We start from the raw sequence: 22,923 nt of genomic DNA on the forward strand, positions 1-22,923 counted from the left end.
ATTTTCCTCTCTTTTTTGACATACAATTCATATATATATATAAGATATCTGGTCTACGATATATCTAAGAAGTGATATAACTTTGTTTTTGACATCTTCTTTTTTTCTATCATTCTTTTATACTGTGTCATTGAAATCAAGTAAACATGTATATTCAGTGACACAGAACACAGAAAATAGAAACTTAGGAGCTCGTGCAGCTTGTGATTTAAAAAAATGTTTACAACAAAATATTTTTTAGTACTCTGTGCGCATGAATAAATTTCAAATTGATGGTAAAACTTGTCTCTTAAACGTCATTTTTTTCCAGGTACATCATGATAGATCACGACAAAATTTATGCCATGAAATGGCAATCGCCTTTTATCAAGACGCCGGTTACAGATTGGTTTAATCAAGTATTCAATCTTCAATGCAGAAAGGATTGTGCGCATTATGAAGTACAGTTAGCTGATTGCATGGAAGCGTATGGTTATCACAGAGGCAAGGAGAAATGCAGATTGATAATAGAGGATATGTACGAGTGTGTATTTATGTGGAAGAGAACGAGACGTGTCCTTGATATGCATAACGAGCGTGAGCGTCAAAAAAAGAATGGCGAACGGGAGGAAATGTTCGACAAAGGCTCCTGCCCTCCGCTCGATTTGTTCTGAATTTCTGCTTTTTATTGAAATGTATATAGTATATACAATGGATATAGTACATGTATAAGTGAGCACTCTTTCAGGAGTGTTTATACATCTTATTTAATAAACGCCTATATAAGGTGATATGTGCTGTTTACTGAAAACATATTGCGCATCGACTTATTGTATATAAGTCCCATTGTTCTGTTAAAAAAACTGCAAATGATGTTTAAAAATTTATTTTCTCCGTTTTTTAAAATATAAAATTGTAAATTTATAAACAAAGTTAATTTTTTATTGTGTATAAATGTGTTTTCTCAGTTATCTTATACAAATTTATAAAATACGATTGTGTGTATGTATAATGTTGTAGAGATTTTATATAATATACATTTGTATATTATGTAAAGATAAAATAATTCTTTTATGTAGTAAATTGTTTACAAAATTTAAAACATTCTTCATTTTTTTCTTGTCGATAGTTTTTACGCGTATAGATGGCGCACCGATCTTAGATAAATGCAAACTCGCCTTTAAAGCGCGTTACGTGTGCGTGGATCTCCTCCGTGAGTTTCCGTGTGTGCGGAGGCTGTTTCGGCTGATTGATAGCGTTTCGAGTTTCTGTAAGATTTGGTTTTACAGCTGATTGGTAAGTCGATTTGTTTGCATCGTTTTCGAATAATTTCCAAGTTGTCTACAACAAACTTGATTCCGTAATTGATTCGAATACTGTGTGAACTACTGTATGTGTGTATGTCCTATCTGCGATTATGTAAACGAAATGATATTGTGCCGCGTTTTAAATTACATTCTAATCAAACATTTGTCAAATTTGACACCTAGGTTGTAATTCTAATTTTGTGTAATTCAAATTTTACATCGTGTATCGATTTATCTTATTGGTAAAGTGACAAGTAATGGAACACTGTGTTTTGTAAAGATATAAAAAAAAGATGATCAAATGTAGAAGATGCTAAATTTCTTCTAAAGAATTGGTTTTTTAAATAAAAAAAACAGCTAAAAATACCCATAACATTTACTTTTGATTCGAATTTAGTTTTAGGGATTGGATCATTTGACAACAATGTTCAGCAATCGTGTGTCACCGATCCTGCGGCTGGCCACGCAGGAGCAGCAATGGCAGCAACAGAGAGGAATGGCCACTCTCAAGGCCATCTCAATACGTCTCAAGTCCGTTAAGAATATTCAAAAGATCACACAATCCATGAAGATGGTGTCCGCGGCCAAGTACAATCGAGCTGAGCGTGACTTGAAGCAGGCCCGTCCTCTCGGAGTCGGTACCAAGATATTCTACGAGCAGGCTGAGATTCAAGCACCGCCAGAAGAGCCAAAGAAACTGGTCGTCGCGGTGACCAGCGACCGTGGTCTGTGCGGCGCTGTGCACACCGGCGTGTCACGTAATATCCGTGACAGTTTATTAGCCGATCCTAAGGAACGCGAAAACACAAAAATCATATGCATCGGCGAGAAGTCACGATCGATCCTGCAGCGATTGTTTGCAAACAACATACTCTTTGTCGCGTCCGAGGTCGGTCGTAAACCACCGACGTTTAATGACTCGGCAAAGATAGCCATAGAGATAATGAACAGCGGGTATGTTTCGCGCTAAAGTACTTATTAATAGATTTAATAATTTTATATGAATTTTTTTTATTTTACATAAAAATTATATTGATTCTGAATCTTGAGATTCGGTTGTTGCTGTGTGCGACAGCAGATTATGATTGAACTTATTCTTTTTTGCACAGTTATTCCTTTGGCTCCGGACGTATTGTGTACAACAAATTCAAGTCTGTGGTGTCGTATGGCGTAGATGATCTGCCGTTGTTCGACAAGAACGCGGTGACCAGCGCACCGAAACTATCCGTGTATGATTCACTAGATGAAGAGGTGATACAGAGTTATCTAGAATTCTCGCTTGCTTCCTTGCTGTTTTACTCAATGAAGGAAGGTGCATGTAGCGAACAATCCAGTCGTATGACGGCTATGGACAACGCCAGTAAAAACGCTGGCGAAATGATCGACAAGCTCACTCTCACATTCAACCGTACTCGGCAGGCTGTGATCACCAGAGAATTGATTGAAATCATCTCCGGTGCTGCCGCTCTGGATTAAAAAAAAATACGTCTTGGAACGTCATTAGTTTGTCAATTTATAGCCGGCAATTAGGACGAAAACGTTGGAAAAAAAGAATGAAGAAGATAAACAGAAAGAGGAAAGCTTATCGTGCTGCCGAAAGATGAAATTTCTGATCGACTTGGACGTTGTTCAAATATCAGTGAAGTTACTTTATAAATATGTTGCACATTCATTATTTATATGTGTCCAAGTTCAATAAAACTGATCAAACTATAAAATCAATGTGTTTTCAATAAAATATCAGTTGTAATTAGTTATATTTATTTATTTGTTTATTTGTACGCGCATAGCACGGAACAGAACCGGATTTAACCGACTCGAAGATGTCTGTGAACGTCGCTTCGTATTTTCAATGTGCACATCGAGCGCAATGGCGCTCGAAAATTTGTACTGATGAGTAGACTCGACCTAACCCAACCCTAGTCTGATGCGATCTGACGCGCTCCTCTAACCAAAGCTCAAAGCTGTTGTGTCTTTTGTCTTGTAACCGGAAACGCGCGCGCGGAAGCGTCCTGCTTGCGGTATGTAATTAAAATTCTTTGCAAATACTGTAAAGATTGCGTAATTGTTTACCGTTTGTAGAATCGCGCTAGGAGAAATAAATTTAAAAGTATTTTACATCTATCGTTTTTTTCTCCATTTTTTCTCATAATTCGAAAATTTTTGAAATTTGACTATAAAATATAAAACGATATTTTGTATTATTTATTAACAATATATGTTGAAGACTAATAGCAGTATTGTTCAAAAAAGGTGAAAGAGCGCAGCTGATAGGAACTTTAAATCCACGCATGAGCAGCTACCTCAAAGTCTGCGGAGAACGGTAACGAGCTCTGACATAAGCGATCATATGTTACACACATGTACTGTGTAAATATCTGATCTCTTCGTGAGATCATCTTATATCGCGTCATCTTAGAAACGTCCTAGGATTATGGACGGATTGTGGCGATTTCAGCGATCATTCAACAAGAATATCGTTACTTCTCTTTATCGGTTTACCGCACTTTTACCCAGAACATTTTCTGTTTCGACAATACGAGCAAGTCAACAACAACAACAACAACAAGAATCGATAGAGAACAACTGCAACAATCGGCCGGACAAGAAAAAAGTCGCAATTGACGAGGCAACAATCAGAAAAATCGAAAACCTGGCGCTGGTTGGTTTCGAGTACGAGCACAGCAAACGCGTTCTGGAAGAAGCGATAGCGTTTGCCGAGCGATTGAGAAAGGTACATATCGACGAGTCGGTGCGTCCGCTTTACAGCACTCTGGAGAACGATTTTATCCGATTGCGAGAGGACGTTGCGCGAAACGATGTTAGTCGGAAAGAGATATTGAAGAACGCCGCGGTGCTAGAAGAGGAGTACTTTGTAGCGCCTTCGAAAGGGAGCAACACCGATTCAGGATGATGAATTTGGAAACCGTACTGAGGACCGTGAGCCCGCACTTTCTCAACCTGTCCGAGCGGATCTTCGCCTACGGTCCTCAGGGCAAACTCGTGCTGCGAAACCTCGAGGAACACTGGTTCGCGCACTGCGTCACGATGTCGCGTCACAACGTGTTCCTTTACGACGGGAACATCGCGGACACGCTGCATTTGCTGCGAAGAACGAAGGCGGACGTGACGCCGTTTGCGCTCGCCACGTTCGCGACGTCGAAAACCACGTGGAACGAATCCGCGCTGCCGGCCGGCGGCAAAATATCGTCGCACAGAATCGCCAAGCTCAAAATGTTGGTCGACGCGTCGGAGTCGACGAATCTACTACACAAGATTCAGAGAGAGCGCAAAGTCTGGTGGCGCAAACTCGCACAGTATCCCTCGAGATTCGTTCTTGCCGAGGCGAAGAAGGCGAGAAACGTCGACGTGACGGATATAGAGGCGCGATTCCCCTTTGGAAGCGTTGCTGTGGAGACAATTACTCATCACTCCGACACACGTAAATTATTCCCTCAGGTAGAACAATCAAGAGTCTTTTTTGGTAACTTCTAAAAGAATGCAAAAGAAGAGAGAATGACTTTCATTTAAATGAATTATATTTATTTACAGACTGAAAGTGGTAAAGATATCGTCGCGGATGTGCACATGATCGAGCATGTCGCTTCCTTGGACTGGGGCTGTCTGGCGTTGCTCTGCGACAGTTACATGTCGGACAATTCATCTAGTGCGCATATCCATCCCAAGTTATCGCCGTACAAAACGACCTTCTTCGTAAACAGACAGGGGAATGAGACTGATTGGACTGATCGGACTGAGGGGACTGATTCAGAAGTAGAAGATTTAAATCAATTTGTACTATATTTAAACAATATGATCAGGGGAAAAGGAATTTCTACCATATTGACGAATGACGAACAAATTATAGAAATGTATCTGATACCGTTTATCGTATCAGTAGATAAGACTAGTCTTAAAAATGGCATTGTCCATGTAAAAAGTCGCTCGACCACTCTTCACGAGGCAGTTCACATTACTGATTTAGTTAAGTATATTGCTTTGCGTTCTTCTTGAATTGCCAAAGTGTCTGGATCTTTTTTTTCGTCGAATTTTTCGTTCAGTGATGATTATTCTATAAATATGCGTAATTACTATGTTTATTACTGAAAATTATAACAATACACAAACTGTAAATGTACACAAGTGAAAATTCTGTTTCTATATAATTCTTTCTGTTCCTAGAGAAACATTTTTTCACCTCTCGTAAATGTATTTAATTTTATAAAATGGATAAATATCTCGGTTTTTTTTTTTTTTTTTTTTTGTTTTGTAATAATGTACGTCTCTGGAAATGAGAAATACGAAAGAAACTCTCAGAGAAACATGTCTCATCAGTTCTCTCTCTCGTTCTAAAAAGAAAACAGCACGGGTACGTTTCCTTTGGGCGCTTACGAGAATCGGGGTTTCGTCTTTCATTTCTTTTTTTTTCTCCGCATTTAATGAGCAACAAATTTGGACTGACGCTCGAAGCGCGTAAGCGCCCTAAGTAAAAGCACTATATGTTGTAATGCGTTACTTATATATATATAAGGGATGATACATGAGAGGGAGAGGAAGAAACTGTTCAAAAGGAGGAAAATGCTGCCGGACATCGCTTACTTTAGCAGAAACGTACACTATATAAAATGTGCGTTTCTCGCGTTTTCCAAGATTGCCGAGATGTATCTTGAATTGGCGATGATGTAAACAGGCAGTTGTATGTTTCTCCAAAGTATAAGAGAACAATACTCTCTCATTCGAAGCTAAGCGGGTAGTTGTAGCTTTTTGCCCTTGAGTACTTTGGTAATGTAGAGGTAGAAGAAGTCACAATAAAGAATTGTTTGCGCCGTTCCAGAAACAATAGCAATAAAATCGTAATGATCCTCGGTGTAGTAACGGTAAATCCAGTTAAATAAATATAATCCTCTGTAAGATCCCAATGCGAATAAATAATGGCTGGTAATGCTCTCTGCCTCGCCTGTTTTCGACACCAGAAACAGTTGCGGCAATATCGCAACCGATTCTAAATAAATGCTGAATGTCCATAAAACCTCCATAAACGATAACTCGTGATTGATCAACAGAGCTAGTACAAACGCTGGTAAAATCAAGAACTCGATTCTGCAAAACGATGAAAAAGATGTCAATTTATGTACATTACGAGAGAACACTGGGCACACACACACACGTCAAAGAGAGACGACAATAGTTCAAAAAACTCACCTGAATGTGTCGTGATTATGATCGTACGTCGCTTTGAACTTGACGTACATCAAGAAAACCGTACTGAATGACGTTGTCAGGAAGATGATCTTCATGAGCGTGTTGTACGCCGAAATATAAGTGCTGAACAGATCTAGATAACGAGTGGTGTAAACAATCGCGAAGAGGACCTGCGACTTGCCGCTGATACCTGCGAATACATGAAAATCGTTGCCGATCAGTTCTCTCGTCGGCTAAACTTAGCCGAACGTAAGAACAGAATCGTAACGTGGGATCGTTCGGCACTTGTGAATTTGACGCGGCAAAATTTTTAACCGCGTCCATACCACAATATAGAGTGACACGAGACTGAGAATGCGGTCACTCACCGGCACAGCTCCGCGTCTTCCATATCTTGACGAGAAGTATAATAATAGCTAGGAGATGCGACAGATCGCCCAGCAGTCGAAATATATTCATGTTTGCGATAACGCGCGAACGATAATTTTCACGTTAAACTCCCGGTGAAGCCAGCTCGTACTGCTCGCTCCACAGCGGCATCCACGAATATGACGTGGCTCTGGCTGCGGCTAAGGCAGATGGCCGACCCCCATCGACCTCTTGGCCACTCATCGGACCTCGTGCGTAACCCTAAAGAGAGTTGCGTCGTAAATAAACTTCAACACGGATCGCAGAAATAAAACTAACAAACGCGTGACTTGCACACGTTGAAAGTAAGTGCAATTACTATTTTTTGTTGAGAGTACGCTGTATTACAATTCTAGATCTAGGTGTGAAGAAGCGAACTTATTATGGCTCCCGCGCACGGGACGCGACGACGCTAGAGAATAATAAGTGAGAACCAATCGCTTTTTCGCGCTCGATTTGATGAAAACGGCGAATCGGTTGTCGCAAGGTTATTTCGTCACTCCCTACGTATAATCCCGTAACTCCAAAACGCAAGTTTTAGAGGAGAGCAGTTTAAAAGTTTGAAGCTTCATATAATGTCCCTGGTTAAGGGATCTTTCGGTTTTAAATTTTTATCTTACTTGTGAATATTTTTTTTTAATACTTGGCGACCACAAAGAACATGACTTTCTGAGTGTCACTATGCAATAAACTGAAAATCCCATATGTGACACTTATGTAATTGTACGTAGGGAGTGACGATTTGTTTTCGATTGTCGTCAAAGTTTTGATGCAATTTGTCGTTGAAAAATCAAGTTGATTAAAACTTCATAAAAAATTTGAGAGAGAAAATCGACGGGAATTGTCTGCCATTTTGATGGAAACTTTTTCGTTTTTATTTTTCGGGGCACAGTTTGCGCAAAAATAGATACGATGCGTGCATCTAATAGTTTCTTGGTTCGTGACCGACAGCTGGCGGCAAGAAGGAGGAGAAAAAGTCTTTTTGTTCCATTTTATTATTGCACTTGAATTTTGTTAAATTATTGTAAATATTAATCTCTTCTCTATTAGGCTTTAATTGTTAAATAAAACAAAGAGAGAAAAAGAGAAAGAGAAAAATAAAGGAGGTGTCGTAAATGAAAAAGTTGTGTATTTACAGTAATTATGTTCTCGGAGAATGTCAAAGCAACATTACTGTGCGGCCCGAAAAAATTGAGCGAATCTTTTATGTTCGAGGTATGGAACGTGAATAAGTCGAATGACAAAGCTAAAGTTGTTAGATTACTTACGTGTGAGAAAATTTACTTACACACATAAATTTTATTAACTCGTGAATATTTTTGTTTTTGTTGTGCGGTTTTCCATTTTAAAATTATCTTGATTTTGAAGTTTAGCAAAAATATTTTGCAGTTTTTAATGAACGGAAGATATTGTGAAAATGACATATATGTATTTTTTCCCTTCTTTTCCCCTTTTATCTCAGTCCATTTGTTTCAATATAAATTATTAGCTAACTCACAAAAGTAAGTTCTCCTTTAACAGGCTGCTACATATTGGGCAGAAAAAGGGAGACGTGTCATTTATATTGCACCAGTGCCTCTAGAAAAAAGACCAGGAGCTTGTCATGATAGAAGTGATCCAACAGTAGTTGCTCTTAAACTAATGAGATTTGTGTAAGATACACATACACATACGTATAACATACTTGATTCTATACATTCTATTTTTAAATATTTTGATATATTGAAGATAAATAAAATAAACTGATTGACACAAAGAAAAGATTATGGATTCAATTAAAAAGAAAGAAATTACAGATCTAATTAAAAAAAAACTATTGCAGATTTGTCACTACATGTATATAAATAATAAAATAGAAAATTTCTTTAATTGATCTCTTCTCTCATCACAAAAAACAATACTTACATTAAAATACATCAAATATACATAAAAAAATATTTAAAAATATCTTACAAATTATTAGAAAAGAAAGAATATAGATTGTTCTATTAAAAAAATTTAAAAATAATTTTTTTTGTACACACCTACGAAGATTTATTATAATTTATTTACAGATATTTGAAAGATTATGAAAGTCTTGTAGAACATCTTATTAAATTGCATACTTACGCAGCCGTACCTTCTGTGCTTTTGATAGACAGTTTAGATGATTATCTCAATGATGAAGCTGCTAGAAATAATACGAAGATGTTTATTGCTAAAACTTGTGCTCTTATACTTCATTCGATGAACTCATGTTCGCGAGTTTTAAATATGAATGTAAGTAACTATTAAAGCCTTGTACGTATGTACAATATAAATATGTTAAATTTCGAGTTAAAAATTTCTCTACGCCAAATTTGACCCGATTTAATTAAACATCCAGGTACATGTGTGCGTGTGGGCCAGCGCCGTTCTCATCGACGATTTTCCTCAAACCGTCTTATTTCGCAATATTTGGAACTTAACGGAAAAGGAAGATGGAAAAGTGATCGTGTTGGAAAAATTCTCCGGTAGATCATCGGTAATGCAATCGTACAAATATCGCGTGTTCGAAGATGGAATGCGCGTTCTACAACAAGTAATACACTATTCATCGGAAGATTAGAGATGCTCTCTTAAACGCGCTCATTTGTACTGTGTCTGATCGCGTTTGATTAGAGGAGCTCTCTTGCGAAGTATAATCTTTATTATATTTAGAGAGAAGAGAGAATGAGAAAAAATCGAACAAGGAAGAGATGCAAGCAAATGCTATCAAGATAGACTTGTGACTACTAAATTGTAGTCTACTTTGGAAAAAAAAATAATAGTCTTCAACTTAAACATAGAACTCTTTCTTTCATATTTTTTCTCTTCTCTTTCTTCTTCATCCGGAAACTTTTTAAGAGAAGAGATATTTTAGAAATTAAAATAAATTTGAAAAAATTATTAATAAAAATAATTTGACAATATTTATACATTATACACATGAATATAAACTAAACTGTTAAAAATTAGAAAAAGAACAATATCAAAATCTCTAATTCACGGCAGGTAACTTACCGTCAACTGATCTTTCTTGGTGTGTGTATGTATGTGTATATATATGTACACACTACACGCTTAAAGAACGGCTTATAACCCCAGACTTGCTATGTTGATGTGTGTGTGTGTGCGTTAAACGTTACATTCCATTCGACCAAATAACCAGTTTTGAATCGGTCTCGAATTCCCGATGACTCATGAATCTTCGATCTCGTCCCGGCACCACGCATCTGCATAGCGAACAAGAAAGAAAGTGGAAGTAACCACTCGACATAATTTCTCCGGTTAGGTAGAGCTCGTTAAGCTCTGCTTGCTTTATATTCCGAATTTGATTTCACACACGGAATTTGATCTTTTTGTCACAATTCGGTCACTCTTTGCGACCTTAATAAAATAAAGAGATGAATCGATCGCGATTGTATATTTGTTCACTGAATGCGGCATTAATGTACTATGTGCGCGTGCAGTTCTTTAAATAACATCAACATAAATGTTTTCGTTGCATTGTGCGATTTGTCTTTTTGCTTCGCGTATGAAACTATGACGCACTCGGATAAAGTCATTGAAAAATTTATTTTTCATCTTTTCAAGCCGTAAGATAAAAACTCATAAGCGGGGTCATGTACTAAAACGCAAGCCGGCGCAAACTTATAGTTGCAACGCTGCTCCAGTCAAATGAAAGACATAAATGCACCGGCGTATAAATGCAAAAGGGGGAGTTACACATTGAAGATGATAAAAGAGATAAAATGTAAGTTAGTAAAATAAAAGTACCATTTAAAATAAAGTACCATTTATATTTTATCAGTCTCGTTGTGTTAGAGCACGTGTTAAACACATCCCTCGTGTAGATCTTAATTTCTTGAAAAAGTAGGTCATACTTTGAATTCACTATTAATATCTTTTTTGTTTATTTAAGTTTTATTTTATTTATGAATGTATATCTGTGTGTGCGCGTATGTGTGTGTGTGCACGCGCGAATTTGAAGTAGTTTATATGATGAATCTTAATTCGCAATTCAAAAAGTTTTGATCTTCAGTAGGTTTCAGTTTAATTTTAACTTTGTTTATTTTTCAGCTTCCTAGAAATTTTAGATGAAGCTATCCGCGCTTGCTTTGCAACACATAATGGTTGTAATTTACGCTAAAAGTTAATGTCTAAATTTTTAGTTTTTAAATGTTTGTTAAACGGTTATTCGATGTCCGAAGAAATCTTCGTAATCCTTATGTCAAGGTATAAGTGAGAAGGAACAAATAATATACAAAATTAATACCAATTTGTTTTACGTTTATGTGTACGTCCACGCGCATATATTTGTATAAACATATACAAATATATATGCACAAGTAAAAATACGATTTATATATATCCACATAAAAAATATATTAATGTAATAATCTATACTTCCCCGTTAGGGGGACCGGGGAGTTCTGTCGATGTTGGAAAAGGAACGTAGTATGTAGCAGCGTGTGTCGGAGTGTGTTGGTATGAGGCCGCGGCAGAGGTTGCTCCAGCGGCGGAACAAGTGGCTGGCTCTAGTACCAGTTGCTCTACAGCACTCGCTACGCTCGTTCGTGAATACAGTTAGTGCCGTTTCCCCGGTAAGGATCTATCTTGCCGCATCCAACGGTCGTTCCGATCGCCTCGAGACACGCGGAAGATCATCAATTGAGAGAACCGAGAATTTCCGTGAAGTATATTCCGCTCGGATAAGAAGAACATAATTATTAGCGTGAACACACGCTATGTGCGGGGAATGTAGGAATGTAGCGAGTGCAGCGTGTGTACGTGAGTAGTGTTGTGTGTCGTGTGTGCGCGTGTTCTTCAGACAATTGCCTTCGGTCTTTTATCATTCTTTGGAAACGCACGTTGAAAGGAAACTTCAGAGAGAAAAATGATGCTGATACACGCCGCTACTTTTCTGTTGCTGATCGTTGATATTCACGCGGCAACCAGCACCGTGACTACAGCCAGAGTATATATTCAAACATTTCTTTTTTAGTTTTACACGCGTTTTCAAGGAAATTAAAACTCTAAGGGAATTCTGGTTCTTGATCTTAAGCGCGAAATAGAATTTGGCGCTTTTATATCTTTGTGCACATTTCAGAGAAAAACAATTTAAATAGTTTTTATAAAAGTCAAGTCAAATGCGATTTATCGTCGTAGGTGAGTTTTAATTGTCCAGATGTGTCGCGCGCGAAAATTTATTTAAATTGTACGCTTTCAAAAATTTATAAATTTAATCGCACGGTCACGTGTCTTTTAACGCGAGCTCAATTGCTCGAAAGATTATTCTTCAACGTTGTGTATATATTTGATGATTTCTAGATGTGTAAATTATACGCGCGCGCGATACACGTTAAATACGCTTAGATTGTATATTCAGATTATAAAAATGTTAAAACATTAAAACCTAATAATAAACATTTATAAGGCACTTTTGCAAAGATGATTTACAATTAAAAACTGTTATTAAAAAGACTGTTAAAAACTAAAATAAAAGAAAAAGAAAGCTATTTTTCGAAGATGTATAGCGCAAAGATAAAAATTGCCAGGTTCTGAGGTTCATAAATTTTTTGCCCTAATGATTGTATAGCGAGACGGAGCTTTGTCGCAAATGTTTTTCTTTATTCTTCTCGTGGCGTATTGGGGGGTCCGCGCGACACAAGTAATCTTTTATTTGCGGTAAGTAAAGAAGAAAGGTAAACTTCTCGACGGAATCTAACATCGCGATTAAAAACGTTCCGACGAACAACGTTCTATAATCCTTTTTCAGTTAATTATAAACACGGCTTATCGCCGCCGCCACTTGCGCTACGCGATCGCGCGCTCGCGGTTTTGCTCTCCCATGTAGCTTCTGTACGCTCGCGCGCCGTACCCGTAACTTCATTACGATTGTTCTCAATTATATAACACGTGGTAATCGATGCCCGCGTCCACTTCTTCACGGGTTGGTCTTAGCGCGCGTTTATTGCGCTCCATTTTTTTTTTATACGCGTTGCGTATTCATTGCGACGCGTTTCCCGGAGTTGCGTGCGTGCGCGCGAGAAAATGCAAAGATTAAGACACGCGAATAAGAGATCGCGCGGTCCAATCAATTTCCGTGGCGATAATGTAATCGTCGTTCTGTACACGTGATTCCCAATGCACGCAGCCGCGTTGAAGAGAAAATCATTTTTATTTATATCGCGGCCGTTTTCTCTCCTTATCGAATTAATTATGATTAAGACGGTAACTATTCGCTTTCCGTCGCGTCGGGGTTGTTGCTTGCGGGATACGTCTTGTCGCGCACAAATGTGCGAAAGGAAGAAGAAACTCGCGCGCATGTCATCGCTTGAAGAACGGGAAGAATGTGAAAAGAATTTGTCATCTGAATCACTATTTATACCTGTGTGTGTGTGTATTAAACCGGTTGAGTTCTTTTTTTTTTTTTTTTTTTTTTTTTTTTTTTTATCGTTACAGGAGACATGCAGAACGAGAATAGCCGAATGCACAATGAATGGCGGAAACGTGCCGGTGTGCGGAAGCGACGGTGTCACGTACCCCAGTCAGTGTAAGGTCATTTCTCAGCAATGTCAAGGGGTGTCCGTTCTTATCAAGCATACCGGGCCTTGCGCAGGTTTGTACATTTAAATTCGTGAGAAGTAAAGAATTTTGACCTGAAAATTGGTTTTGAAAAGAAGGAAACGCAGATTCTTTTTTTTTTTTTAAAGTAAGGTCCGTTAACCCGCAGGTATCAGCGAACACACCCTCAATCAATCTTCTGAAATCTCTCTTTTTAAAACGGCTGTAGAATACGCTCGCAGATCTCTCTTAGTTACGCATACACGAACACACACATGCGCACACACACATACTCATAAAAAAAATATAAATAAAATATAAATAACGTCGTCATCAACAGGTCGTCTTTCTTTTTCTTTCGTTTTTTTTTTTTTTTTTTCGTATAATAGTAATTGAATTAAGTTTGACGAGTGACACAGCGCTGCTTGGACTTATATTCAGAGACGCCGCCGTGCTTCTCAGCGAGATTAACCGCTCGACCCGGTGCTCGACCTCTCTGCCGAAGAGACGGTACGTACGCGCCGGTGCAATGCCACGGGGAAACCGGCTATTGTTGGTGCGTAACACCGCAAGGACGAGCGTTGCCCGACACGTCTGTTAGACACAAAAGACCCAGATGCTCGAAATCCAGTCTCAGATCTGCTTCAACCAGGAGCGGCGGCGAAAGGCGACGTTCACACAGGCAATACAATAGCAACAGGCATCGAAATACCTGCGATCGCACCGAGAAGTCCAAATTCAATGGAAATCTTATCGAGAACTTCAAGATCGAATTCAGACGGACCAACATGTCGTCTGCCGACGGTACGACAGCTGCGTACTCGCGCGATATAAAAAAAAAAAAAAATGAACACAACGGATGTAAACGGATAAAAAAATTTATTGCCTTGATTGTTGACAGACGATAAGAATGTAGAACTGGTGTTGTCGTGGAAATTCAACACCCTGGACAAAGACAGAGACGGCTTCTTAAATAAATCAGAATACACGGAGCTCAGAAGACTCGCCAGGAAGGCGGTGAAGCCGAAGAAGTGCGCGCGCACATTCGCGCGTACGTGCGATCTTAATCGGGATTTAAAGCTATCCAGGCAAGAATGGGGTGCTTGCCTCGCGAATGATTTTATGCGTAAGTCACATATATATTGCATGTTTCTCTTTTCCTCCTCGGTTTGGGTGATGGGCAATGGCAATATACACACACAAAGCGAACAAGGCAAGCATGCACGCGCACAGCTTTTCTAAACAGACGTTTATAAACAAAGTATTATGTAATTTTCTCTTTCTGAGTGCGTGAGAACATTAATTTACTCAATTCAGCGGATAATACAAAGTTAGCAAACAACGCAAGCTCTCTATAAACAACATTCGAAAGAGAAAGATTAGGATGTAGTTCTCACAAATAAGTAGAATCGAAAATTGTTTCTTGTGTAGATTTATATATTTTCGTGCTTAAAAAAAAAACGTGTCACAAAATGTTGGCAAAAAAGCGACCGGAGTTTTAATCCGGAAGATAGAAGAGAAGTGACAAATTATTTCTGTTACATATAATAAATGCTGGAAGACGAGAGTGTCATTTCGGTGTCTAAATCGTGATATAAATTAACGACAATATTGCCGTAACACAGGATGTCACGCGTGTCAAGGACCACATATGTTGTCGTGTGTCGACTCGCTTTAACATTCGTGAATCCTGCCGGAAGTTGCCTACACAAATGCGCGCGCACGACCGGTTGCTGAGGAATGAAGTAATTGACCTCATGTATGAGTTAAATTCTTGCCCATGCGTCACACGACGACAAAGATTATTTGCTATTTATGACAGTCTAATAACAAGTAATATACCGCATGTCTCTGCGTGTTGTTTCTAGCCACAATAATCATTCGAGCGAGATTTTCGTAGGAATGGAAAACAGTCAGATTTATTGTTTGTTTATTAATTTTTTTTTTTTTTTGTTTTTAATGAACACAACTTTGCGACAAAGCAGAAGAAAATGAGAGAACGAGAGATTTCGAGATTTTTTAAAAAACAAGATATCAAATAATTTGAAGAAGAGAATTCTAGTTTTTTATGTTTCAAATTTGTCTTCTAATCTGCGCGCGCGTGCTTCTTTCTGCTTCCATATTGCAATTATCCTATTGTTCGAGCAATGTAAAATCAAGTACACCCGCGATGTACATCTTATATACGCTTGATATTAACGTGCATGTACTACTGTGTACTGTGTTCTGCGCTCGTGACACCTGTATCGTTGCTGAATTTTTATCAATTATTCGCCCCATTCGCTACTGTGCTAAAAAAAATTCCTGCGATGCGTGAATGACACAAAACGAAAATTGTACATATATAGGTAAGGCCGGTCGGCTGAGTGACATCATTGTTATCATTTAGTACGTTTGTTCTTGTCGCTGAACCCCGCAGACGAGCGTCCCGAGGTCCCTGAGGCCCAAAGGACACGGGCCATGGACCAAGGTGAGTTTCAGTCTTGCACATCGAAAGCGTTTCCACGTATATATATATATATATATCATGTTTTTTCTGTATTCGAAAAGAAGTCTGTGATGATTTTTAACGCAATATATTCCCCGTTCGCATATTGTCTCGATAAAAAAGATTGTTTTTTTTTTTTACGTTCGAAATATAACATCGAAACGGAAAATTAGGTATTACGTGGTAGCGCTTTCTCTGCGTATATTAGCTTCACGAAGTTGATATCGAAATGTATTCGAAACGACTATGTTAGATAAAATTAAGTTGATAAAAACGACGTATGAGATCGTAATGTACATATTCATCTTTTTTGTTTACAATTAACAATTTAGATAAAAATCTTTACAAGTTGTACATACGTGTAAATGTACATAAGATGTAATAACTAATTAACATGTATCAATATTACGTGTGTTTACTCGTTACTGTTAATTAGAAATTGTTACAGATAATGTGTGGCGAATACGTAACAATACCGAGCTTTTTTTATGTGAACACATCGGCGAATTTAATTTCGTTAATTATTTGCCATACATACACACAGACACATACACACACACACACACACACACACTTAATCGAGAGTTATTACTAATATATGAAGTGAAGTATAACAATTTCTTTTAATGCGCACGTATAGTCACAAGTTTCTGATAAAATGTGTGTTCTGGCTGATTAATGTTTCGGATGGGCAGGCGGAGATTTTTCAAACAATACGATTTGTTTGTCATATTAAATATAAGGAAAACAAATACGCTCGTGACAAATTTATTCTACGTATTTTTTGTTTCGCAGCTCTGAAAGGTATTCACGTGTCTCTTCAAACCACACCGACTATCCAGCCGTTTAACGATTTTCTGGACGCTAACAGCAAGGAAGAGAGTGATAGTAAGTAATTGTTTGCGGTTGTCAAAGTAAAAAAAGAATGTATATAAAAATATACGAATATATCACGGCGAATTAAAGAAGAAGAGATTGTTAGAACTATAAAAATTAATTAGTGTCAAAACAGAATTGTAGATGATTTTATATTAAAGACGATGAACAAAAACTTGCGTTACAAATCGGTATACCTAACACACAATCGTTGACAAAATCAGTCACAAGTTTTCACACTGAATCGTATCGGAATATAAAAATCAATCTGATTAAAATTTTCGATCAGATTTTGTTGGTGCTCACAGTCTCTTCCGCTTGCATGACGTATCGTAGTGTTGTTTGCATAATCGGTGTGTTTGTAAATAAAAATGAATTGTTTATTATTATCTCTTGCGGAAGTTTGTGCGTTTGCAGATCCCGATCGAGGATCTGATAATAAAAAATTCGCTAACTCGTAACACACATGCCAATACATATCTTAGTGTTGAACTGGTCTAGTATAATACGTGGTCTTTTTTAACTCACTTTAAGTAAACTCGCTATGTGTTATAGCTCTTAAAGCTGCCGCTATGTTACTTCGGATATCAATATCTCTTCAAAATGTATTCCTTTCAGGTGTTTTTTTGGCAATGGAAAAAGATCAACAGAAGAAGAATCGAATTCCGGCGAATAAGAATTTATTTATAAGCCCAACAAATTCGTTTGTTGGACAAAATCTCTGTAAAAAAAAAAAAAAAAAAACGGTGCCGTGTTTATGATAATATCTAAAGCAGCTTTAAGAATTATAACACCGAGTTTGTTTAAGAAATATAATAAAGGATCGAAAACAATGTGCTGGAATTCGTATATTATCGTCTAGAGGAGATAGAAAGTATTTTAGTCAGGTATGTATTGGCATATTTTCAAGTAAATTATATCAATCAAAATGTTGCATGTCGAATTTTGTGGCGTGTTGTGTAATCGTGTGTTAAAATCCTCTTAGCAAATGATTGCCTGTCGGATAGAAGATCAGCACTGGAACCGTTGCAAGATCAGAATAAAACTTCGAGAAGCCAGTTATACATTCCAGAATGCACGCCCGACGGAAGGTATCACCGTATACAATGTTATTCCGGTTATTGCTGGTGTGTGCTTCAGGATTCGGGCAAACCTATACCAGGAACATCGATAAAACAACCGATATCACCAAACTGTAATCCAGTTCCAACTCCGAGCAGACCTATAAAAGGTGTTAATATTATTGCATTCGGATTTTTCTCACAATTTGACCTTTCTCTCATTTCTAATTTTTTTTCCATCGTACGAGAAGAGCAATTTTTTTTTAGATATGAAAAGTACTTAAAGAAATGAGAAGTTGAATTATGAGAGGTCTGGTTGTACAAGAGACACTTATTTCATTTGCCTTTCGGTCATTAAAAAAAAAAAAGGAGATTTACAATATTTTACATTTTATTATTACGTAAAATAATAATAATAATTATGTAAATTCAATTTTTATCTATTTATAGTCTGTAACATAATTTGCTTACGTGTATTCTGTGGTGATTTATTTTAGTAGATTTATCTTGTAGATTCGATACGTGTGCTATATTATTAAAAAATTACATATATATGTATAACAATTAACATTAAAAAATCATTTATCACATTTTTTTCTGTGTATGCATGTGATGTGCTTGTTATTGATTACCATTAATTTACCATTGACAGGTTGTTCAGAGTCAAGAAAACAACAATTTCTTCAAGATCTAGTAAATCTTATGCAAACGAGAATGACGGCATCTATTGATACCAACGAAACTGCTAAGTGGAATGCTTCTCCGCAGGAAAAGGTTTCTACTTGGCTCTTTGTAATACTTGATAAGAATAAAAACAAGGTATATGCAACTTTTTTTTACAGATTATTAAACTCGAAGTTTACACAAAACAAAACGATATCGTGTATATAGAGAACGGTTTGTTTTTTTTTATTAAAGTCTTGATTCTTGATTTTATTTTGGAAGTGAAATCGCGGATTTTTACCATCGTGTTTCATGCAATATTGCCGAATTTTACAGCTTTTAGAAAAAAAAGAATGGAAAGGGTTTCGCACACTTGTATCGAATGATAAACAACTTCGGAAATGCGGCAAAAAGTTACCGAAACATTGTGACGTGAACAATGATAGAGTGATCAGTATGACAGAATGGCTTAATTGTCTTCACGTTTCATATTCATTAACAGGTATATACGCATTGCTGTATGTAGTAGAATAGAGAAAAAAATATATTTAACAAAATTGATTATTATTAAATATTTCACTAATTTGTACATTTCGACGATTTCAGACAGAGATATAGAGAAAGCATCAAACTTGAACAAGGCGGTAAATCAAACGAAGAGAATAGGACCAAATCCACTAGATCGATATCTCAACGGTGACTAGCAATATAATGTGATATTACGAAACTTGTGTGCAATTTTACGCTGATGATCACTTTTTCTGTTAAAGTCTAAGTCATTTACTTACTAAAATGGTTAAATTTGTATTTTGTATCGCTAATAAGCATGCAGTGTTGAGTGATGAAAACATCCTAGAAGTATTATTCATGAAACTTCTCGAATAGTAGAAGTTCAGACAAACACACAGAATGTTACTTGTGTAACTTTCCAATTCATAGTCACTGATAGCTTCAATTTCATATAGTTCATTTATATTTTCTGAATTCATTATATTATAATTGTGAACTTAGGAGAATATAAAATAATTTTATAAAACAAGAGACAAATTTTCCATTTCCAATTGTTTTCCTCTTCTTTTCCCGTCTATTTTAGTTTTATTCTCTTTTCTTTTTAAGGCACTGTGATATATACCGCAGACTACGCGGATTTTGGTTTTGAACGGGAGACGTCAAAGTCACCCACGGTAAAAACAATTGGTTTTTTATTGTCTTATCAAAAATTTTCATTATTGAAAAATATTGTTTAGAATTTCAGTTCACATTTAGAGGAAATACCCAAGTTGTGAAACAACTTTCGAGAGCGCACTATGTTGTTTGAAATGTTATCTTAAAACTGTAAGCGTCTTTTTTTCAAGATCACATTTTTTGAAACTAGTAATCGAGCTTTTTCGATAACTATTGATCGTTTGTGCATCGACTGCCATAGTGTGTCGAAAAACTTATACTGTTTATTGTGCGATCGTAGTTTTTCAATGTTTTAGACGTTTTTTTTTTTTACTTAAAAAACATAAGCATTTTACTAAACAATTTCGTTAAGTTGAACTTTTCATTAATTTTTTTTCAGATTCTTGCAATTTTGTTAAGAATTATAATTTAAAAGACCTACGATCGCACGATAGCAACAAAATTAAAAATTAAAGTGTAAAATTATTTGTTTCAGATGGACAGAAATCAAATGATGAAAACAATACGAAACCATATAAAACATATAAACAAAACATCGTGTGAACGAACAAAAACCTGTTTCGTACTTTTTTAAATGTTAAATTGATAAGAGGACTTGTATCGGCATTCTTTTTCTTTATTTGAAATTTTTACAAACAAAATTATTGATTGGGGGTGTTTCAATTCGATAATGTCTCAAAAATTAATATTTTTTTTATTGATTAAAATGTATATTTGTGGTTCATAAACAATTCGAGAGTAAATTGGTAACAACAGAACTATGTGTTAAAACAGTTCAATTTTTTGACCCATTACCTTTAATCTTTTTTAATGTTAAAATATTTTTTCAATGTATAAGTCTCTTGTATTGTAATTGTCTGTTCATTCTTGCTTTGATGGGCGTTCTTTCAGATTCTTTGTGATGAAAACAACATACAATAAATATATATATATATATATCTGATACATAAAACTCCATCGTTTAAAAAATATTAATCTAATTAACTTATTTGTATTTCCATATATACATTATCATAAATGTATAAATACATTTAATATAACCGCTTTGATATATATATATATACATATATATTTAGAATATATATATTATACATATATATAAATCTATAAAATACATTTCTCATTGAATTTCACATATTTTAGATGTTATTCCTTGTACAACAATTATATGTTATTGTTTTCTCACACCATGAACAATATAGCTCTTTCTCTCTCATACTGTAGGACAGATGTCCATAGTTTATATGTAGTTCATAAGCATAATGATTTCTTGTTTAGATTCAGTCCACTTTTTTGGTGCCTCTTGTCTTCCAAGCAACCAGTAGATTCCAAGAAAAGTATAAAGAAAAACAATGAACCTGTGAGGCTAAGAGAATGAAAGCATACCACAGTAGGCCATATGGTAAACCCTGAAAAAACAAATTTATAACGTATGAATGTAAAATTACAATCTCTTGAAATCTGAAGATTCTGCTATTTTACATTCGCAACAAAAAAAAAAGAAAGTTAAGAAAACTTAATAATTGCAATTAGTCATACCTGCCATATATGGATATATTCGGTTTTACCTATACTTAAATATGTCCAAACATCCTTAAAATAATACACAGTAGCATAAGTCAACGGACCATACCCCAACAGAACAATACCCATCATATATTTTTGCAATGTCTTGATTTTATTTCTTTTAATTGCAGACAAGGCAAGAAAAGATAAAAATAAACTAGTACACCATATGTATTCCCACCATAATGGCTAAAAGCAGAAAGTAATGTAAATCTATTAATATGTTCATCATAAAAAACTTTAAATCAATATCAAGGAAAAAAACTACAACAAAGTACATTATATCAAGATTATCAAGAAAAATATTGTTTGGTACATAATTTTATAAAATTATTTACTTAAAATACTATAAAATTTATTAAAACACTTTTTTTTTTTTAATACATATATAAATTTTGATTAAAATAAAATGTCACATTCACATATAAATGCAAGTAAAAGTATAAAACTGCATACCTGTGGTATTTGTAATTCTTCTATTTCCAAGATAAATATATCCAGACGATCTAATATATCTGCAGACAGCTTGGCGAGCATGACAAAAAATAACAGATAATGAAAGAAGATACAATACTTAAGTCTTGATTTGTTTGTTGCACTGAAAATAAGTACAGTATTTTAACACAATAAATAAAAACTATCTTGGACGTTTCTCTATACACGTCTTATTTTTGTGTAAACATATCTTACAAATTTTTACATTTATATAAATTACAAATTTTCAAATAACATCAATTAAATACATTATTATTTTTATTGCAAGATTTACTAAGGAGATCCAATACATACTACAAGAGATTACAATCTAAATTTGCTTAATACCGATTGTGCTTGTTAATATTATTAATTATAAATACACAAATGTGTCTATATAATGTATCTGTATATATACATACACAAACAAGTCATGACATAGAATCACATTTAAATAGAAGCGCAAATGTAAATTAAAAACTGTCGTACTGTAATAAAGCTCGCAATCTCACAATTCATCATCACTGTATCACTATAATAACAATAGGCACACTTCAATCAAGAGTTTCTCACCTAATGTGGTAATGTGTGGCGATTTTTTGTCTGTGACTGAAATCAGTTCCGTCCGTTCCCAGAGCCTGGGAGAGCGTGACTTTCGAAGCCATGATCAGATAGAGCTTCTCGACAATAAATTTATATTGAATTCGAAATCAAAATTCGAGAAGACAGAGATTTACACGTTCATCTCACCAACTCTTGTATTCGACTATTTTTAAACTTTCACAACCCCTTTGGGAACGTGGTGGGACGTGGGACCTCGTGGTCGCTCGTGGCTCGAAAAACCTGCGGAATAAAACGTCATGTTCAGGCCAGTATTTCATGGATCCGACCTAACCGTCGGATTGTCAGATGACCGGATTGGCTGACGTAACTCATGCGTGCATACATATGTAAAGGTATCTTTTCATATACGTATAGTTTTGTCTCCGGTCAAAGGTTTGTTTGTTCGGTTTATTTACACCTTTTGCACCTTATGCGTTAAGGGAGAAATTGGCAGAAGTGACAACTCCGAGAGAATTGAAGACCTCATGCGGTGAACGTGCGAAGCAACAGATGTCTTCGAGATCATCCGAGATGATGGTCCATA

The 22,923-nt window shown here is 36.1% G+C and overlaps 6 protein-coding genes across 15 annotated transcripts; 4 read left to right on the forward strand and 2 right to left on the reverse strand.

The window, feature by feature from the left end:
• The first annotated feature begins 1,156 nt into the window (after window positions 1-1,156).
• On the forward strand, window positions 1,157-2,976 carry LOC109857769 (ATP synthase subunit gamma, mitochondrial). Of its 2 annotated transcripts, none has more exons than XM_020434440.1 (3): window positions 1,157-1,275; window positions 1,690-2,240; window positions 2,396-2,976. In XM_020434440.1, exons 2-3 carry the CDS (start codon window positions 1,711-1,713, stop codon window positions 2,760-2,762), a joined length of 897 nt encoding a protein of 298 aa, XP_020290029.1. In that variant the 5' UTR covers window positions 1,157-1,275; window positions 1,690-1,710; the 3' UTR covers window positions 2,763-2,976. The 2 variants fall into 2 exon arrangements, with proteins under 2 accessions (XP_020290029.1, XP_020290028.1); XM_020434439.1 differs by having other exon boundaries at window positions 1,158-1,275; window positions 1,684-2,240; window positions 2,396-2,974.
• A 119-nt stretch (window positions 2,977-3,095) lies between these two features.
• Window positions 3,096-4,223, forward strand: LOC109857771 (glutamyl-tRNA(Gln) amidotransferase subunit C, mitochondrial). The gene is made up of 2 exons (XM_020434442.1): window positions 3,096-3,307; window positions 3,540-4,223. Exon 2 carries the CDS (start codon window positions 3,721-3,723, stop codon window positions 4,198-4,200), a length of 480 nt encoding a protein of 159 aa, XP_020290031.1. The 5' UTR covers window positions 3,096-3,307; window positions 3,540-3,720; the 3' UTR covers window positions 4,201-4,223.
• On the forward strand, window positions 4,178-5,585 carry LOC109857768 (DNA polymerase subunit gamma-2, mitochondrial). Its single transcript, XM_020434436.1, has 2 exons — window positions 4,178-4,745; window positions 4,839-5,585. Exons 1-2 carry the CDS (start codon window positions 4,197-4,199, stop codon window positions 5,298-5,300), a joined length of 1,011 nt encoding a protein of 336 aa, XP_020290025.1. The 5' UTR covers window positions 4,178-4,196; the 3' UTR covers window positions 5,301-5,585.
• Window positions 5,530-6,959, reverse strand: LOC109857770 (ER lumen protein-retaining receptor). The gene is made up of 3 exons (XM_020434441.1): window positions 6,857-6,959; window positions 6,489-6,678; window positions 5,530-6,386 (listed from the first exon to the last, which is right to left on the reverse strand). The coding sequence occupies exons 1-3, from the start codon at window positions 6,945-6,947 to the stop codon at window positions 6,029-6,031; spliced, it is 639 nt and encodes a 212-aa protein (XP_020290030.1). The 5' UTR covers window positions 6,948-6,959; the 3' UTR covers window positions 5,530-6,028.
• Window positions 6,960-7,111: 152 nt separating this feature from the next.
• On the forward strand, window positions 7,112-20,720 carry LOC109857767 (SPARC-related modular calcium-binding protein 1). 8 transcript variants are annotated; one of them, XM_020434428.1, is made up of 16 exons: window positions 7,945-8,111; window positions 8,418-8,548; window positions 8,951-9,155; window positions 9,262-10,650; window positions 11,315-11,874; window positions 13,362-13,518; window positions 13,905-14,267; window positions 14,365-14,589; window positions 15,853-15,933; window positions 16,747-16,839; window positions 17,813-18,058; window positions 18,541-18,707; window positions 18,888-19,053; window positions 19,158-19,247; window positions 19,668-19,735; window positions 20,212-20,720. In XM_020434428.1, exons 5-16 carry the CDS (start codon window positions 11,794-11,796, stop codon window positions 20,308-20,310), a joined length of 1,836 nt encoding a protein of 611 aa, XP_020290017.1. In that variant the 5' UTR covers window positions 7,945-8,111; window positions 8,418-8,548; window positions 8,951-9,155; window positions 9,262-10,650; window positions 11,315-11,793; the 3' UTR covers window positions 20,311-20,720. The 8 variants fall into 8 exon arrangements, with proteins under 8 accessions (XP_020290018.1, XP_020290017.1, XP_020290020.1 ...); XM_020434429.1 differs by lacking the exons at window positions 7,945-8,111; window positions 8,418-8,548; window positions 8,951-9,155; window positions 9,262-10,650 and adding an exon at window positions 7,112-7,201; XM_020434431.1 differs by lacking the exons at window positions 7,945-8,111; window positions 8,418-8,548; window positions 8,951-9,155; window positions 9,262-10,650 and having other exon boundaries at window positions 18,541-18,662.
• Window positions 20,721-20,782: 62 nt separating this feature from the next.
• Window positions 20,783-22,894, reverse strand: LOC109857746 (protein jagunal). 2 transcript variants are annotated; one of them, XM_020434379.1, is made up of 5 exons: window positions 22,807-22,894; window positions 22,350-22,619; window positions 21,759-21,900; window positions 21,276-21,491; window positions 20,783-21,145 (listed from the first exon to the last, which is right to left on the reverse strand). In XM_020434379.1, the coding sequence occupies exons 2-5, from the start codon at window positions 22,439-22,441 to the stop codon at window positions 21,017-21,019; spliced, it is 579 nt and encodes a 192-aa protein (XP_020289968.1). In that variant the 5' UTR covers window positions 22,442-22,619; window positions 22,807-22,894; the 3' UTR covers window positions 20,783-21,016. The 2 variants fall into 2 exon arrangements, with proteins under 2 accessions (XP_020289968.1, XP_020289969.1); XM_020434380.1 differs by lacking the exon at window positions 22,807-22,894 and adding an exon at window positions 22,723-22,741.
• Between the last annotated feature and the right edge of the window lie 29 nt (window positions 22,895-22,923).

Source organism: Pseudomyrmex gracilis, unplaced genomic scaffold (assembly GCF_002006095.1).
Source record: "Pseudomyrmex gracilis isolate BER0280 unplaced genomic scaffold, ASM200609v1 scaffold_170, whole genome shotgun sequence".
Taxonomy (NCBI): Eukaryota; Metazoa; Arthropoda; class Insecta; order Hymenoptera; family Formicidae; genus Pseudomyrmex; species Pseudomyrmex gracilis.

Coding starts and splice junctions, on each gene's coding strand:
- LOC109857771 (XM_020434442.1), top strand. CDS start 3,721: ATGGACGGATTGTGGCGATTTCAGCGATCATTCAACAAGAATATCGTT.
- LOC109857767 (XM_020434429.1), top strand. CDS start 11,794: ATGATGCTGATACACGCCGCTACTTTTCTGTTGCTGATCGTTGATATT. Junction 15,934..16,746: donor GACACGGGCCATGGACCAAG/GTGAGTTTCAGT, acceptor TTTGTTTCGCAG/CTCTGAAAGGTATTCACGTG. Junction 18,059..18,540: donor TCCGAGCAGACCTATAAAAG/GTGTTAATATTA, acceptor TACCATTGACAG/GTTGTTCAGAGTCAAGAAAA.
- LOC109857769 (XM_020434440.1), top strand. CDS start 1,711: ATGTTCAGCAATCGTGTGTCACCGATCCTGCGGCTGGCCACGCAGGAG. Junction 2,241..2,395: donor ATAGAGATAATGAACAGCGG/GTATGTTTCGCG, acceptor TTTTTTGCACAG/TTATTCCTTTGGCTCCGGAC.
- LOC109857770 (XM_020434441.1), bottom strand. CDS start 6,947: ATGAATATATTTCGACTGCTGGGCGATCTGTCGCATCTCCTAGCTATT. Junction 6,679..6,856: donor GAAGACGCGGAGCTGTGCCG/GTGAGTGACCGC, acceptor ATGTATTCGCAG/GTATCAGCGGCAAGTCGCAG. Junction 6,387..6,488: donor CATAATCACGACACATTCAG/GTGAGTTTTTTG, acceptor ATCGTTTTGCAG/AATCGAGTTCTTGATTTTAC.
- LOC109857768 (XM_020434436.1), top strand. CDS start 4,197: ATGATGAATTTGGAAACCGTACTGAGGACCGTGAGCCCGCACTTTCTC. Junction 4,746..4,838: donor CACGTAAATTATTCCCTCAG/GTAGAACAATCA, acceptor ATTTATTTACAG/ACTGAAAGTGGTAAAGATAT.
- LOC109857746 (XM_020434379.1), bottom strand. CDS start 22,441: ATGGCTTCGAAAGTCACGCTCTCCCAGGCTCTGGGAACGGACGGAACT. Junction 21,901..22,349: donor GCCACACATTACCACATTAG/GTGAGAAACTCT, acceptor ACTTATTTTCAG/TGCAACAAACAAATCAAGAC. Junction 21,146..21,275: donor AATATATCCATATATGGCAG/GTATGACTAATT, acceptor TTGTTTTTTCAG/GGTTTACCATATGGCCTACT.